Source organism: Mytilus edulis, chromosome 4 (assembly GCF_963676685.1).
Source record: "Mytilus edulis chromosome 4, xbMytEdul2.2, whole genome shotgun sequence".
In the NCBI taxonomy this organism is placed as follows: Eukaryota; Metazoa; Mollusca; class Bivalvia; order Mytilida; family Mytilidae; genus Mytilus; species Mytilus edulis.
Window position 1 is genome coordinate 77,041,003 of NC_092347.1, and position 19,479 is coordinate 77,060,481.

Genomic DNA, 19,479 nt, shown 5'->3' on the forward strand with positions numbered 1-19,479 from the left:
GTACATAAACGGCCAACACTTACATTTAAGTTTGGTAAGTCTAGTTCTGTCATTAAATAGTTAATACTAGAAAACCATGTAGTGATATTGTTTGCATGTAACCTTTTATTACAAATATATGCATCTTTTATTACAAATATATGCATCATATAATAAACCATCGTTTGTGTTCTCTAACCTATGAGCACATTTTAACATTGCTAAAAAAAAATAAAAAATATACAGGAAATCTTCCTAATTCAGACAACTTGCTTTCTGTGAACCCCAAGAAAACACTTCATGAATTTTGTGTGTGACTTTTCAGATATGTCTTTTGAATAAACCTTTTGTAAAATATAATCGTTTTCTTCTTCTTACATGCCACTGAAGTGGTTGAAAACATTCCCCATATTTCACTGCCGTACATTAAAATAGGTTTAATTGTATGGTCATAAAGGTATATGTTAGTTTAAAGGTGAAGCTTAGTATCAATAAGTTTTTGTCAAACTATATTTGCAAATAAGGGACTCAGATTAGGGAAAACTGAAACTGAAATTCAAATAACAATGGTATGCACGAAAGACAATTGGTTGTACTGAATTGTGTACTGAACCACAGGCACCATAGTCATTGCTTTTCTCCCGTTGTCCATATTTATAATTATTGATATTTAGTCTAGTGCTTGCGACTGAAATAAATGTTTTTTTGCGTCATTGGTTATGGGTGGAAAGAGGGGATGGCGTGCAGTTATGAGGTTGAGTAACTGTTACGTTTCTATACTAGTCGATTGAACATTTATATTATAAACTAATACGATCATATCATGGGGAACATGTGTAATAAGTTTCAAGTTGATTACCCTGTCGACGATCTCGGTCTTGGTCCTTTTTGAATGTGTTAGTATTTTTGTCAACTAGATTAGCGTCTTCTTAATCGGTTTAAACTAGTTCTTTATCCAATGTTAACCTGTCACATTCTTTAAGTGCATGTCTCAAAGCAGGAACCTGTATTTCAGTGGTTGTGTTTGCATTGGTTGCAGTTTGACGTATTTGGTTTTCGTTTATTGGTCTCAGCATGAATGAAGCCGTTTGTTTTTCTCTTATGGATTGTTTCATATTTTGTCATACCAAGAATTTTTTAAAGCATACTATTCAGTAAGCGTTTTGCTCATTGTTTAAGGCCGTACGGTTATCTATAGATGTTAACAACCTTTTTCCTTTGTTCTCAGGTTGACAGTTGCCCAAATGTATCATTGTAAGACAATTTTTATGATATTCTGAAAATCAATATCGTATTAAAGCTGTATAGGCGAAATGTATTATATGATATATAGAATTAATGTCATTGTTTAAACCAGATTTCCTGTGATAAAAATATTCCGGAAGTGAAAGCTTGTTACGATGGTTAAAATGTACATATTGGAGAAATTTAAGACAATAATTGTTTGTTTATAAAACTTTTTTTAACACCATGGGAAATAAACTGGAAAAGTTACCAGAAAAAGAGGTCCAATTCCTGCGCATGCATACAAATTTTGACAAAACAAGAATAAAAGAATCCTATAAAGAATATCTGGTAAGTTAAAAAAAATCTGTATTCATTGTTAAAACGAAATTTTATATATCAGGGATATACCTTCATTGGTATGTGCTTTCCGTGTTTTGGATTTTTCTTCTTTTATTAAGGGTATATATACGAAAGTTAAAGATTGAAAGTTGGTCGCTGTTTATTGTATTTATTATGGGAAGAGAGAAAAATTAACACGATAACACATAAAATGATGTATACAAACGGAATAGTATTGGAAAACAAACATAACATCAAGGAACAAAACTGTCCTCTTTTGTCATGCAGGAGCTTTTTATAGCTTACTAAACGGTATGGGTTTTGCTCATTGTTGAAGTTCATTTGTACATTTCAATTGTTTACATCCTCGTCCCTTGGTCTCTGGTGATTAGTGGAATTTTCAATCATAACATGCTATTAACACAGATTTTTCATTTTGTATATGAAGGTCATTTCAAATTTATTTTTGTTAACAGAACACGCACATATATGATACCGTAAAATTTAGTATAAAATAGCCCTTGAACTCTTTGATAAAAAAAATAAGTGAAGATATATTGTTGCTATTCTTTAGTAAAAGGAAAAAAAAGTCGAAAACACATTTGCAATGCCACGGCAAAATGCGAAAAATCAAAAACAAATAAGACAGTGCATAAAACAAAACATAGAAACACAAAAACTGAGCAACACAAACCGCATCAAAATCCGGTGGTGATCTCAGATGCAGATCCTGCTCTACATGTGACAACCGCCGTATTGCTCATGTCAGTATAAAGTCTGTGATAAGTCTAAATCAGTAGGTCACATTCGAGGAAAGACGACGTAAGAATTTTATAGAGGATAGCGAGGTTCGAAGACCTCTTCTCCGGTCCAAAACAATTAAGTGCATTAAATGAAGATGTAACATTATTATTGTTTTATCTTGTAATCAATTATTAGTTATAGCGCTTTGTCAGGTGTTACCATTGATTTTGTAAGAAAAAAAAGTAATGCTTAGAGCCATGAAGAGGACAACTACATGAACTGTAGTCAACCGCGATCGTTCATGGAATAAACAGATTACACGGTACTATTTGAGTAAATATTAAACAACTATCTCATAAATTTATTTGTACACCTGTTTTAGTAAAATATCAAACTGGATAATTACTCGAAGAGTTATATTATCTGAATACTTACAGAAAATATCACCGAAGGCCTTGATGAGTCTCAAGACATTCAAAGAATACTTGAAACAGTTCTTCGGGGATGAAGCTGACAGTTTTGCCCACCACTACTTCAGAGTTATTGATAAAGACAACAGTGGCAATATAAACTTTGCAGAATTTTTACTGTATTTGAGCAATGAAAGTGATCCAAATATTTTCTGTAAAATCAGGTTGATGTTTGAACTATTCGATATAGACGGGGATGGCAGGATTGAAAAGAAGGAAATGGCAGAAATATTTAAGGTACTAGTATCGTATGGGATTATAAAATTATATTGATTCTATTTGTTGTCACTGGTTTGTTAAATTTATCTAAATGAGCTGGAAGATCTCTTTTACCCAAGGAAGTACCCCATTGTAAATGTTTATGGTAAATGTTCATTATAAGCAGAAATAGTGGATAAAACCTGGTCCTATAGCTAGCTAAACCTCTCACTTGTATGATAGTCGCATAAAATTCCATTATACAAGTCGAACTTAGATCAAGTGATATATACAATTACAAATAATGATTTGCATATAAAAATCACTTGACTTTAAATATAAGCCTACCTCATTCTTCAAGCATGCTTTTCTCTTTTCCAGATTGCATTAAAAATGACAGAAGAAGATAAGGAAGATGGGTTAGCTGCACATAAATTAACACAAAAATTATTTGAAGATTATGATAAAGGAAAGGAATTTCTGACACAAAATGAATTCACTGACATGTTCCTTGAAAACAGAATTCTTTTTAAGAACTTCCCTGTTTTAAGTAGTTCCTTGTTTACCGAAGTTTGTGTGGATCCTAATAAATGATTTAATAGTTAAAATTAAAGTTAAATCTTTCCTGCTAAACGTGTGGTAAATGTTTGTGTACATCAAGTCATAAACATTGTATACATTTTTTTCACAAAAGGATTAAGGGAAATGAAATTGAATTAAAAGTTTCGACAGAATGGATATGATAATAGCTTGATATCAACACATGTTATTAATTAACATACTCTATAACAATTATATTATAAATTCAGTCAGAGGCGCGCGGAAGTAGTCAAGAATACAGTATTATTTTTTTCAGGGGTTGATTTTCCAAATGGAATGATCCCCCCCCCCCCCCTTATATGTTAAAAAGGCTTCATTTTCTTTTTTCCTTTTCTACAACAGCAAAATAAGGGATATCCCTTTTCTATTGGTTCACAAGCTATTGTTTAGTTCTACGGTACACACAAAGAAGACATATTCTAATACTTGGTTTTATATCTAGAAGTTTATGAATTTGTTAAATTTAAAGAAAAAAAAATCACAAAAATATTAAATTCTTTTCCGGCAGATTGAAAAAAAAACCCCGCATTTAAAATTCACAAAATATAACTGTTTGAATTTGATTCATCGAATACTGATTAAAGATATTAAGTTGAACGGAACGGCTATTTAGTTTTAATATCTTGAACATGTTTATTTCGAAATTTACAATTTTATTGACAAGCATATTTTTCATGTCGTGGTCTTTTATAGTCGCCAATGCGGTATGGGGTTTCTCGCTGTTGACGGCTGCACGGTTTCCTATTTAGCTATTAAATATTGCTTACATCCACTTCATTTTAACTTTGGTAGAAAGTAGTTCCATTTGCAATCATACAACATCTCTTTATTTTTTATAGTATCCAAATCCTAAAGTTTAAGTGACTTCTTGAATATGTAAAGACGTATGAATGGTTAGCTGTTTGATTGATTGCTGTATGCTGGAAGTGGCAAATATTTTATTTATATCCTGGTCGAGAACAAGTTAACAATAACACAGCATAAATACTAGTAGTTAGGATACTTGAATGATATTGTCCGGTTTGTTTTGCATTAGAAAAAAGTAAAATCCACTTAATATGTTATATGTTTTATTAAGTTAAGCCATTTCAGTTAATATTTCATAGTGTGTCTTTCTATGTTATGATGTTACACTATTGTTTCAGATAAGGGTGAACGTTGGTTCATTTTGTACCTATTAAAAAGTTTAAACCCGCTGCATTTGTTTGCACCTGTCCTAAGTCAGTTGTCGTTTGTTGATGTGGTTCATAAGTGTTTCTAATTTCTCGTTTTTTTGTTTAAATAGATTAGACCGTTTGTTTTCCCGTTTGAATGGTTTTACTGTACTAACACTAGTATTTTTTGGGGGCCCTTTATAGCTTGTTGTTCGGTGTGAGCCAAAGCTTCGTGTTGAAGACCGAACCTCGTCTTATAATGATTTACTTTTATAAATTGTGACTTGGATGGAGAGTTCTCATTGGCAATCAAACCACATCTTCCTATATCTATAAACCTGGTGTACCGGTATAGCTAGCCAAACTTCTCACTTGTATGTCAGTCGCATAAAAATCCACTATATTGACAACGATGTGTGAACAAAACAAACAGAAAAGGTAGAAGAGTAAAACAATCAACAGTTTATTATCGTAATAACTCAAAATTCACACAAATATGTAAAAAAGAAACACAAAAAAGACATATAGACAAAGTACACATATGAAATTAAAAGACAAGAATACAAAAATTTACCATGATAGCACAATTACACAATGACGACATGTACATAAATGGAACGTTACATTCTATTTGAAATGTACGCTGTTTGGGTAAGTAGAATGTATCCACTGTATATATGTCTTATATTTTACAGTTGTGGGTTTTTGCGTATGAGAGAGATTGTAACATATTCCAGTCGCTTGGTCTCAAAACAAAACAAACAGACATAATAGGTAAAAATATCAAAATAGGGGTACAGGAGTCAATATTGTGTTCTAATTCTAATTACCATAAAACAAACAAACGTGCCAACAAAGAAAAACAAAATGGCATAAAGACAAAGCCAATAAGCAAAAATGAATGACAAGAATACAAAAAGTTACCACAGCACATCAACACATTGGCGGGATGTATAAGTACCAAGCCACGTAAACATGGAATTACAACGGAATGGAGTAAACAGAAAAGGATAATTATTTACAAAGACAAAAAGAAGAACACTATAACATAAGATAATAAACAAAAAAGTGCTTAAAATCTATAAATTAAGCCCATCATGTATTATTTGTAGAATGTATCCACGGGGCCTGTACTGTATATATGCCCTTATATTTTACAGTTATGTTTTTTTTTAGTATGAGAGAGATTTTAACATATTCCAGTCGCTTGGTCTCTCGTGGAGAGTTGTCTCATTGGCAATCATACGGTACCACATCTTCCAATTCCTATAATTTAACATCCTCTATTTGTTCATACTTTTACAGAAAAATATGTAAGGCTAACATTTTTTTTGACAGAACCGGGATCTAGATTAGATTTTATATAATCTGTTCCAAGTTAGGGGAGGGTTAGGCGACTGCAAACATTTTATTCCTCGTAACAATCTGTATGTGCCCATCCCAAGTTAGGTGCCTCTAATACACTTATTGTCGTTTGTTGCTGTATACTATTTTTTTTTAAAGACATATAAACGTTTTATTCCTAAATATTTCCTGTATACAATTACCTTAGACGTCCAGGAACAGGCTAAGGGTCCCTGTTTACAAAATGAACCATCTATCCAGGGGAAATAGAAGGTAATAAAAATCTAGTCCACCTTTTACCTTGGATTTACAATAAGTGTATACTTATACTATATTTACTTTCTAAATTTTCATTATTGCCGACTCCAATTTTGTCTTATCAATGATGTCAACGCCTTTCAAAATGAGAACAAATTTTAGATTTTTTTTTCAAGTTTTTTTTCCAGATATTATTATATCTTGCTGTGCTTTAGGCGTTTTGTTCAATTTATTGAATTCCTAATTTTCCATAGTGTCCATTTAAAATATATGATAATTATGTTTAAAAAATTATCATATTTTAGTTCTCCCTTGTTTTTACCTAACATAATGTCCTTTTCAACAAAAGAATAATTTATTCCTATGTTTGATTTGATTAGTATTTCTTGGAGATTTTTTAAAATTAACATCACAGTACTACAACTAAAAAATAAGTGTTGCAGGGTTTCTATATTACTTTCATTAAATAGACAAATGTGGCATTTTCCATTTGAAATCTACATTTTTTTAAATCTTTCTTTAGTATATGAAATATTGTGCATGGATCTCCATTGAAATTCTTTTACTTTATTTTCAATTTTCAAATGTTTAAATCCCGACCACATATTTTCCCAAGGTATATTTGTTCCAAATATTTCCTCTCACTTAATTTGACATTTTTGAGATACATCTTTATTTAAAACCGTACGAATATATTTGAGTTTTAACTTTGATGGTTTGATTGTTTGGTTGTTTAAGTTTATGATCTAAAGGTCATTTGATATCTTTAATTTACTTTCATAATGTAAGTTCTGGTTTCCGCAAGATTTCAATATTTGCATTAGGAATTGCCTGTTTAATTTTTGAAAATTCTGAAATACAATTTCTCCGATCAATTAGCTTCCTATAAATTTCAGTACAGCTATAAAATCTGTAGTTTCTGAATTCCAAATGTCCTGGATAGTTGTGATATCGCGTTTAAAATAGAAGAGTAGAACAATGGTTTATTTATGAAACGAATAGAAGAGTTTCCAAATATTCTCGTATTTAAAATATCACTTTTGTTAGTTTAGGTTTTTTTTTATTGTTCTGTACATGAATCAGATCATTGATTTTCTCGTTTGAAGTGTTTTACATCATCAAGTTGTCATTTTGGGGATTTCATAGCTTGCTTAGCGATATGGATTTTTCTTCATTTTTGATAGCTGTACAATAATACATAATCTGGTATAACACATGTATATACAATTGTTGTACATGTACCTTTATATGTACTTTATTATCGCTATTATAGGGGAACATGTTTCCCCTGAATGGTGTTCTATAGTTTTCTATAGCAAGCTCTGATGTTGCTGTTGTTTAAATGATTGAGATAAAAAATAAGTGTATTGGTATCGCGTTTGATATATAATTATATATCTTTTGAACTTGATATGTAAGTTTTGTACGAGATCTCATGTAACTTCAATGAACTGCTGTTGCCTCTTATATTTTTTCAGCCAATAATCTTTTTGTTTCGAGTTTACCTCGTGTAAGTTAATGATTTGATATAAAAAAAGTTTTACAGACTTTAAGATGGTACCTAACACTACAGGGAGATAACTCTGTAAAATCAGCTAAGCGTTTTAATTACGTTGTGTTGTGCCTGGATCTTACAAATAGCTGTACTAAGGGAATATCAAGCTTCTCAATGACCAACATTGGTGTCTGTCAAACTGCTATATAACCAGTGTATTTTTTCTGATGAAATGGTTGGTTCAAATGTTTTGAAATTTTTATATTTTTGTCAAAGGGTCAAAGTAAATACTTTGTCAAAATTTTATGAAAATTAAACGAGCCAAATTAATTTTAGTGAAGGTGTTAGGTTCCACCTTAATTAGTTCCCAATATATTTTTTTACATTACATACTGTTTCAAATTGTCCACCAAATATGACTCGGTCCTCGTTCAATAAAAGGATCAGAATTATGAATAAGATTTTAAACAGACATCAACAAAAAATAGGCTTGAATAATATATAAAAAATAAGCTTGAACGATATAAAAAAAATAGGCTTGAATAATATAAAAAAAAAAAGGATAGGCTTGAATAATATAACAAAAAGGCTTGAATAATATATAAAAAAGGCTTGAATAATATAAAAAAATAGACTTGAATAATATAAAAAAATAGGCTTGAATAATTAAAAAAAAAAAGGCTTGAATAATATAAAAAAAATAGGCTGGAATAATATAAAAAAAATAGGCTGGAATAATATTAATCTAGAGGCTCTTAATAGCCTGTGTCGCTCACCTTGGTCTATGTGCATATTAAACAAATTACACAGATGGATTCATGGCAAAATTGTGTTTTGGTGATGGTAATGTATTTGTAGATCTTTATTTACTGAAATTCTTGCTACTTACAATTTTCTCTATCTATAATAAACTTGGCCCTTTAATAACAGAGGAAAATATTTTGTAAAAATTTACAAAAATCTAACAAATTAATGAAAATTGTTAAAATTGACTATAAAGGGCAATAACTCCTTAAGGGGTCAACCAACCATTTTGGTCATGTTGACTTATTTGTAGATCTTACTTTGCTAAACATTATTGCTGTTTACAGTTTACCTCTATCTATAATAGTATTCCAAGATAATAACCAAAAATGGCAAAATGTCTTTAAAAATTACCAATTGGGTGACAGCAACCCAACAACCAGTTGTCCAATTCATCTGAAAATTTCAGGGCAGATAGATATTAACTTGATTTACAATTTAACCGCTTGTCAGATTTGCTTTAAATGCTTGGTTTCAAAGTTATAAGCCAAAATCTACATTTTACCCCTTTGTTCTATTTTTAGCCATGGCGGCCATCTTGGTTGGTTGGCCGGGTCACCGCACACATTTTTTAAACTAGATACCATAATAATGATTGTGGCTAAGTTTGATTAAATTTGGCCGAGTAGTTTCAGAGGAGAAGATTTTTGTAGAAGATTACAAAAATTTACGAAAAATTGGTAAAAAATTACTATAAAGGGCAATAACTCCTTAAGGGGTCAACTGACCATTTTGATCATGTTGACTTATTTGTAGATCTTACCTTGTTGAACATTATGATGTTTACAGTTTATCTCTATCTATAATAATATTCAAAATAATAACCAAAAACTGCAAAATTTTCTTAAAATTTCCAATTTAGTGGCAGCAACCTAACAACAGGTTCTCCGATTCATCTGAAAATTTCAGGGCAGATAGATCTTGACCTGATAAACAATTTTACCCAATGTCAGATTTGCTCTAAATGCTTTGGTCAGAGATATAAGCCAAAATCTACATTTTACCCCTATGTTCTATTTTTAGCCATGGTGGCCATCTTGGTTGGTTGGCCGGGTCACCGGACACATTTTTTAAACAAGATACCCCAATGATGATTGTGGCCAAGTTTGGTTTAATTTGACCCAGTAGTTTCAGAGGAGAAGATTTTTGTAAAAGTTAATAGACGACAGACGACGACGACGGACGACGGACGCAAAGTGATGAGAAAAGCTCACTTGGCCCTTCGGGCCAGGTGAGCTAAAAAAGGCTTAAATAATTAAGAAAAAAAGTCTTGAATAATATGTATGACTAAGATAACAAAATGGATACAATGTTAATTTTAGGTTATCAACGTTACAAGATGACAAAATTGAATTTCGTCAAGTTAATAAAAGACCTGTTAACTTATACATGTTTTAAAAGTATAAACAATGCCTATTACTATGTACAAAACAAATAAAATATTACAAATATGTTTAATATTTGTTATATAACAAGAACATTATTATAAACGAAATGAGAATCTTTGCTGTCAATCCAGTATGCATGTGTGTAGCACTACTAACACAAACTTTTCCAGAAAGTGTTTTAATCTTGATAACATAGGATATCCCTGGTATTGCATGTATTCCCTGTATGATTTTTGATACAATATCGGTTGGATCGCTGCTTGGGTTTGTCAAGTCAGTTTTCTGGCATCCTGTTTGGTTCGTTATTTTACAGTATCTAGTTTTTATGCCAGCACTGGGATAAACCGGAAATACTGAAAGTATCGAACGAGAGTATAATTAGTATTATCGTGTGCAAATAGTATAAAATCAAATCGGAAAGATCAATATCAAAAGCTCAAACACATCAAACGAATGGAAAACACTTTGATATTCCTGACTTGCACATGTACTTTTGTATGCAGAAAATCGTGGATTAAAACTGGTTTTATAGCTAGCTAAACCTCTCACTTGTATGAAAGTCGGAAAACATTTCATTATATTGAAAATAATGTCTGAACAAAACAAACAGACATAATTGGTAAAAACATCAAAAAGTTGTACAGCTGTCAACATTGTGTTATACTTTTAATTACCATAAAACAAACAAATGTGCCAGCAAAGAAAAACAAAATGGCATAAAGACAAAGCAAATAAGCAAAAATGAATGACAAGAATACAAAAATGACCACAGCACATCAACACATTGGCGGAAGGTATAAGTACCGAGTCACGTAAAAATGGAATAACAAAAAATGGAGTAAACAGAAAAGGATAATAATTTACATATTATTATATAATTACTATTACATGTAGTTAAGATAATAAACAAATAAGTGCCTAAAATCTATAGGTCAAGCCCATCATATATTATGTATGAAGCTGATTCGGAATATTTATCAACAATGTCTTGGTATCTTCGTGGGGGCTATAGATTCTAGGAATCCGATCAACCTTCTGCTCAGACACTGGTAACAATTTTTTATGGGCATACGATACAGTTACGATCCCATCTTGATTTTTTTAACGAAAATTTGCATACAAGCTATTTTTCACATCGGCAATTCAAATATGTAATAGAATATATACCTTCATGTGCTACTTTTAGAGATAAAAGGGATCGAAATGTTAGTCATTTACTCAAAATTTAGGTTCCTTTTGATAGGCACACCTAACTAATTTATTACTACAGATAAACACAAGGGGATTTTTGTAGAAACATTATGAAAATATTTTTCTCATAAATATGTTCTTAATGCGTACAACAGATATTTTAAATTTTTAACAAAGTTTCATGATTCCAGGAAATAAACGGCTTTTTTCCCGGTAAACTTTTTTTTTATAATTAGTACAAATAATCTTCATAAATAATCAAAAATATTAATTTAAAAAAGAGGGGTCCATGTTCTTGTTTTCAAGTGAAATCAGTTTGAATGATAAAAATCAGTCAAAAAATGCATCTTTTCCCGATATGTCATAGTTTGACGTCGAGAAAATAACAAGGTCTTGAATACCGAATGAGTTAGGAACTGTTTATACCATATGCAGGTGAAATTGGAATATTGCGACTAACGTGTTGGAAATTGAAAATATTAGAATAAATTCGTCTCGTATGTCATAGATTTTGGTACTGAGATGACCGATTATGTCAAATTCGAGGTATAAGTCTTAAAATGAGGCAGAAGAAGCCTGTTGTTTCTTTAATTTCAAGTTCTGGAGGATATATTAATGGAACATATCAGAAAACTTTAGAATTGTTATGGACAGAGATTAATTGATATATCTGAATATTAAATTAAATGATTTGGCTTCTTTTATCTTCTTGTTTTTGACAAGTGTCTGAACTAATTCCGACTCTTATGAAAATAAGAAGAGGCCGACATGAAGAGGCGCATAGTTCGTTCCCAAAGGAATTCCGATAACTGATTGAAAAAGTCTACCTCCAAATTCAAGTAAAATGTTGTTAATAAGGCACTCCAGCATACTGGTCGCTTGTCTTCTGTGTAGCATGTTTCTACCTTTTAGATCACTATTAACAAAGTATGCCGTATGATATCCCAAAAGTAATAAATATTTAGCGAATACTACAATATTTATATTGAAAAACATTGTGGATTATTTTTTAAGACGATTTATCTATAGGGGAACATGGGGAATGGTGATATACAGGGTTGGATAATCAAAAGTTTTTTATTGAATTAATTTCAAAAGAAAAATCGATATATTGAATTATCTAGAAGTTCTTTAGAGCATTTTCTTAGAATCCACAACGAACGACCTTCAACAATGAGCAGGGCCCATACCGCATAGTCAGCTAATGTATAAAAGGCCCCGAAATGACAATGTAAAACAATTCAAACGAGAAAAACTAACGGCCTTATTTATTTAAACAAAATAAGCGAAAAACAAATATGAAACACATAAACAAACGACAATCACTGAATTACAGGCTCCTGACTTGGGACAGGCACAGACGTAAAATGTGACGGGGTTAACCATGTTAGCGGGATCCCAACCCTCCGCCTAACCTGGAACAGTGGTATAACAGTACAACATAAGAACGAACTACAAAAATCAATTGAAAAAGGCTTTACTCATCAGATGGACAAAAATACAAGTGGAGTTGGACGGGTAATAGGCTGTTATTTTGTTTGGTTAAATTTCCACATGTTTAGCATTGAAACAACAAATCCTTAAATACATAGTCCTTAAACTTATGTATATGAAAAAGAAGATGTGTTATGAATGCCAATAAGATAAGTCTCCACAAGAGACCAAATTACACAGAAATTAACAACAATAGGTCATCGTACGGACTTCAACAATGAGCAAAGCCCATACCGCATAGTCAGTCACTTATGTAAATATTCCATGAACGACCAACGAAAATACAACGGCGTTTGAAATACATATCTGACGGTAAAATAATATCAATACACTTTTTCTAATTCTGTTCCTTTTACCTGACTAACATTTTTTTTCTTTTGATCATACAGATATATGATTAATACTTTCAATGTTTCAATGTTGATAAAATATTTGCCGATGGACCCTTAACACCCAACAAGTAACAGTGTAAAGTATAAAAAAATAAAATAGCATGAAATGCATCGTGTATTAAGCAAGATATTCAATGGTGATAGTTGCTTATTATTAAATGAATACGTCAACATAAATATTTATTCAGATGCCAACAATTTAGCACAGGACACTGGAAGCCAATCTTTATAATATTATATTTTATCAAGGTTCTCTTTAGCTAAAAGTAAAATGCTTAAAAACAATTTTAACAAACTAAGATTCATCATGATAATCTTAAAAAGAAATAAACCATGCTTCATATTAGAATAAAATTCAAAACAGTGTGGCTGTGGCCATTGATTGACACATTAAATTCATCCATTGACTGGGACAATTTAGGTGAACGTTTGTATGTAACGACCACTGATCACTATATATATAATTGTACTTTTTAAAGACACTTAAACTATGGGGTCACCAAAGGTTCTCAACACCTTAATAAAGTAATTCGAAAAAAATAATCAGAAATAACACGATGTTTTGATTTATACCAATTATATAAATCAAAACATAAAGGTTATTCCTCATTATTTTTTCGAATTACTTTATAATTAAAGGCGTTAAGAAACCTTTGGTGACCCCACAGTTTAAATGTCTATCGTAGGTACGTCGTGAACAGTGGTCGTTACAGACAAACGTTCACGTAAATTGACCCAGTCAATGGATGAATTTAATGTGTCAATCAATGGCCACAGCCACACTGTTTTGAATTTCATACTAACTACACAAAAATGATTTAATTGTTATTTACTGAAATGTTTCCTAGATAAGATAGTTAAACTGAAAAATGGTAATGAATATATAAAAAAAATGAAAATAGTGTTAACTGACGGGGAGGACAGAGGGGTACCCTTCTCCCTTCTCCCACCCCTCTTCTCCTTTCTCCTACCCCTCTTCTCCTTATTTTATTTTTTTTAATTTACCGGAAAAAAGAGAGATATTTTATTTTTTCATATTTTATTTTTTTCTCCAACTTTTTCTCCTTTCTCCCAGCCTTCCTCTCCTTTCTCCTACCCCTTTCTCCTTTCTCCTACCCCCTTTCTCCCTGTCTCCCTTACCCCTGTCCTCCCCCTCTTAACTTTGTATTTAACAAACTTACGCCAAATGGATATCTTAAGACCAGCTGTTCCTTCGAACTCCATACACTTGTGATTAGCCGTTGCACATCTTGAGGTAGATACTTTATCACAGTTCTTTGTTTTTACATTCAGGAGGAGCACTTTCAAACTTACGTCAAAACATTTTCCGCATTGAGGACCTATTGGTAAAAAATACAAATGTATCATAGTGAGTCCAAACCGGTACATGTCCTTAAACCATTAATGCGTTTGTAATATCGTCACTTTCATGTATACATTTGAACATTCTTGTAAAAAAGAAATAAATTGAATCTGCATTCCTAAAAAGCCTGAACTTATTTGTTTCGTATTGGGTTGACACATGCGTACCACTAAATATCCAGGTTTTCGTTTCTTACGATAATGTATGTCTGCATCCTTTAAATACATAAAATTAGCTACATGTATACAGTGTAACATCACAACCGAATAAATGGACCTCCCCCTAGTTGTCCTATAATATAAGACTTTACTATCACTGCCGAACAATGATATGAACCTACGAAGTCTTATATTATAGGACTACCCCCCCCCCCCTTTTCCCCCTAAGGATGCGTAAGAAAAAAAACCAAATGTGCAATCAAGTAAGGTTAATTTCGTCTTATTGTCATTATAATTGCAGTTTTGTGATACTGATTCCTATTAAGGCAGCTAAGGTTTAAGGCTGAAATATGATCCTAAAGGATCCTAAAGTTAGCTAATCTTCAGAATAGGATCTGGTAGTACATGTTCAAAGAAGCATATGACGAATTCAAACTTGTTAAAAACACATTTATCTGTCAAATATTCATTTCAAATTTCCGTAGATCAAAGTTATAAAATATTTAAGCTTGAGCAACACTGTATTACGAAATAAACTATTTTTTTTCAGAGAGAAATTCGTGTAAATAAAGCGAATAAATGTAACGGCGAATCTTTTGTTTACAGTACGCGGGAAATAGATACTGTACGCTTTGCAATGCTTTTTAAGTACCTATATTCGGTGGTTATACTACACTGTTCTATAGTACCACATCAGATATATCATAATTTTTGTACCGAATATTATGCGATAGCTACTAGTAATTCAAGTCACTGTACTCATATTTTTAGATATAAATTACCTTTTGCCGAACTGAGGTCTGTCAAACAGTAACTTACGACCAACGTCATAAACATAGCAGCATGGTAAACGTGCATATTTGTGCTTCCTCTGTGTTTATATATTAGATACAATAGTAAATAGTATTTGTATGCAAACTATATATGGTATCCAAGAAAGTTTTCTGATTTGTGATCAAGCAATTTAGAAAACTATATGTATATCTTCAACTGTTCCCTTAATACAGGATATTACTAGTTACAAATTTCACGATTCTTAAAAAAAAATCCCGAGTTACTTACGATGGTACAATGTATGTAAGGAAACTGTTAAGTTTTATCGATTTAAAACCTTACCCGTTTCAAGATATTCCTTCTTGACATACATTTTGTACGTTTACTCGTATGTATGAATTAAGTCGTTTCAAACGGAGGAAGGCAAACCGAAATGTAAATTGTGTGATATTTACATAAACTTACGTTTTTATCAGTTGCATGTTTTTTTTATTAGTTGCTATTGGCTTTGAACTAGCTGTTAGTAACTGCGAATTCTCTCAGATCTGTACTTAGTGTCTGTTTGTTGTCTGGATGTACAAGTACCCGTCCACTCTATCTTTTTGTTTGATGTATTTCTATTTGTATCCATCTGATGAGTTAAATCTTTTTCAACTGATTTTTATAGTTTGTTTTTATGTTGTACTGTAACACCACTATTCAAGGTTAGGGGAGGGTAAGGTGCCCGCTAACATGTTTAAATCCGCCACAAAGTGTATGTGGCTGTCCAAAGTCCACAGCCTGTTATTTAGTGGTTGTTGTTTGTTGCTGTGTTACCTTGTTTTTCGTTCATTATTTTGTATATAAACGAAGACGTTAGTTTTCTCGTTTGAATTGTTTGAAATTTGTCATTTCAGGGCCTTTTAAAGCAGACTATGTGGTATAGGCTTTGCTCATTGTTAAAGGCCGTACGGTGACCAATAGTTGTTAATTGCTATCACTTCAGAAGAGTTGTCTCATTGGCAATCATTCCACATTTTCTTTTTTATATTTGTAACCTACTGTAACAGTTTTAGATTCTGTCATTTTATTCGAAATTTAAATTTTTGTTGAAATAAAACGTCGTATAATGGAAATCTTTAAAGGTTTTATGGAGATATAAAAGTCAGAATTATTACAACCTTCGTTACGATTTTGTATTGATTATAAAGATAGATATATAAAGATGTGATATGAGTGCCAATGAGAAAACTCTCCGTCTTTTTTGTGATGACTTACTATCCTTAATTTGACAAATTATCACACCTTATTATGTGGGAAAATTGGAAAGAAATCGAAAACATCCTAAACTATCCGATATCTTCCTTAAGCCACCCGTACTGGCTTTCCGTAAGCCCAAACAGCCTTCAGACTTGCTGATTTATCCTCTAAACCAGGCTCTTCGTCAGCGGGCTTTTAACAGTTACTCTAATGGAACAAAATAAACTATAGTTTGCAATATTACTTGCAAGACTACAAACACTTGGTATCCTCTACGCTGGAAATGTGGTAAACAGTATTTTGGTGAGTCGACATTTGAGATTTCCTGGCCACACTAAGGAAGATCCAGATCGACTGACTATTTCTATCGTTGAACACAACACTGGTTGGTCTAGGGATTCGAGAAATAAAGTTGGCATAAAATGACATCAATAAAAAGGTGTTGTTCAAATTGTGCAGTGCTCTACTTTTTGGTTTTAAAACATGTACTAATATCTCATCCTTATTAACTGACGGATCTCTTAATTTACTGATTTTATCCTATGGTGTAACTTATTGTTGATTTGCATGCATGTATGCCAGGAGAAGCCTTAGCTGTCGATTTACATTGGCCCGCTCCTTTTTGAGTTCATGCGATTCCATTAGATTTTGTTTGTTATCTTTATTTGTGTTCTTGAGTTTTGATATTTGATCATTGGTAACTACTGTTGCGTTAATCTGAAAATAGTTGGATCTGAAATGTTATATCCTATTTTCTATTGTATTTTTTGACTGAGTTTGGATTCGCATAATGAGTGATGAATGTATAACAAGGGACGTTAACTCAGTCTTCCCATCATTTTTGCTCTATGTAGAGTTTCTATTCCATCAGAGTGTTTTCTCTGTTGATAAATATATCTAATTGATTAACAATTTGTTAACATCAGTACTTGTTAACATCAGTAAACTGATGTAGTTTCTTATCTATGTTTTGGTGTACAACACGTTTTGTTTTGAGTATACCACTTATCGGTTATAAACAGACCATAATGCATGCGTAAAATTTTGTTTCAAGTTTTAAATTACTTATTGTGTTTGCTTGAACCCTATTATTGTCAAATAACAAATACTGTGTGTTTAGGCTCTCCCATTTTTTTCATTAAACCGGAACTAAATACCACTGACATATATATGTGGAAGGTTATGTTAGCTATACAACAAGAGTTAACAAATCCACCATGTTCGGCTGTACCAATATAAGAATATGACAATTGCTTCCCGGTCGTTACGCTGGTTGATGAAGTCGAGTTTGACATGGTGTATGTACTTCAACCTTTGTGAACAAAACTTGAAGTTCGGTATTTATAATGATACATTTTTTGTCATCATTAGGTGTCCGTACTCGTCTGTTGATTTTTACAAATATTCACTGAAACTGTTGGACCAAATTTAATCGAACTTAATCACAAACATCATCGGGATATTTAGTTTAAAAATGTGTCCAAGATGATCGGCTAAAAATAGAACATATATGGTCAAACGCAAGATTTGCATTTTATTTTAAAAACTGCTACAAATACACCTGGCAGAAAATAAATGTCCATAAACTCGGGCGCAGTGTCCTTTTAATTGTGAATTCAAGAATATTTTATTTTCACAAAAATCGAAAGATTTTACTTACAAAACATATATATACTAGTTTCACAGTACAATCAAGCTTATTACAATGCAAGTTACACATAGAGGACTATACCAAGACAAGTTTAAAGACTTTTAAGCAAAATTTTAAAAAGCCTTATTTATAGTGTATGTTTTCATCATACTTAGAAAAACTCATTTATTATATAATTTAAAACATCAGAAGTATATCTATCAACAGTATTAAAATCGCAGCTTGCCATCCATGACTAATAATTGAAGCACTTCCAGAATGTTTGTCATTGGAAACTGCAGGGGAAATTCCTGGTTTTGCGTTGATTCCAGTTGTGATTCTTGACACACTAACACTACTAGGGGTACTTGCACTGGAAGACACTGATGGAACTTCTGTTATTGCCTTTATTCCATGTTTGTTTCCTGAAACACAAACACTACCAGAGATACTTTTAATGGATAGCACAGAGGACAATGCTGGTATTTTCTTCATTCTAGTTGTTATTTCTGATATTACTCCAGTTGGATCGTGATCCAGATCTGCAAAGTCAATCTTCACACACCCTGTCTGTTTAATGACTGCACAGTATCTAGCTGTAATGTTCAAACTGTGTGTCAAAACCACTGAAAATATGAAACGATACTTATTTAGATGTAACCAAAATTTATGTGAGAAGTGATTAGAAGGAAACTGATCCTGCATAGTTTTAGAGACGTACTTCGTTCTTGTTTGAAATAAGTCATTATCTAGCTGTACTATGACGGATCCACGAGCTCACATGATCTATTATAAAGTTGTTAACCTGTTAGATGGACCGTGGACCTCTTTATGATTTCAGTTAAGGAAAGGGATCATTTTAGGGGAAAAGTTTATAAATAGCTACGATACAAACAAAACGCAGAATGTCCAATATCATCGGAAGAGTTGATTTACTTTGGCCACCCCACAGCCCAAGTGCGAGAGAGAAAATCGTGATAAAAGAATGTAAAACAAAGGTGCATTGTTTATCAATGTCCCGATCCGGTAAGCTTCGACAACAAACTCGAAAAATGTTAGCTTGATATCAACAGTCACTGAATGAAATATAGTTTATCGCTAATACGTTCAAAAATCCCAACAACAAAAAAAACGTGCATACAAGATTTACTTTATTATACCGTTGTGCGTGCATTAGTTACATAATTTCGAAAACATTAAAATTATAAGAAAGTAGGATGTCTTTGAGCAATTTCACA

At 32.1% G+C, this 19,479-nt stretch overlaps 1 protein-coding gene across 1 annotated transcript; it reads left to right on the plus strand.

The window, feature by feature from the left end:
- The first annotated feature begins 1,365 nt into the window (after nt 1-1,365).
- Nucleotides 1,366-3,581, plus strand: LOC139520572 (hippocalcin-like protein 4). Its single transcript, XM_071313362.1, has 3 exons — nt 1,366-1,554; nt 2,727-2,996; nt 3,339-3,581. The coding sequence occupies exons 1-3, from the start codon at nt 1,450-1,452 to the stop codon at nt 3,549-3,551; spliced, it is 588 nt and encodes a 195-aa protein (XP_071169463.1). The 5' UTR covers nt 1,366-1,449; the 3' UTR covers nt 3,552-3,581.
- The last annotated feature ends 15,898 nt before the right edge of the window (nt 3,582-19,479 follow it).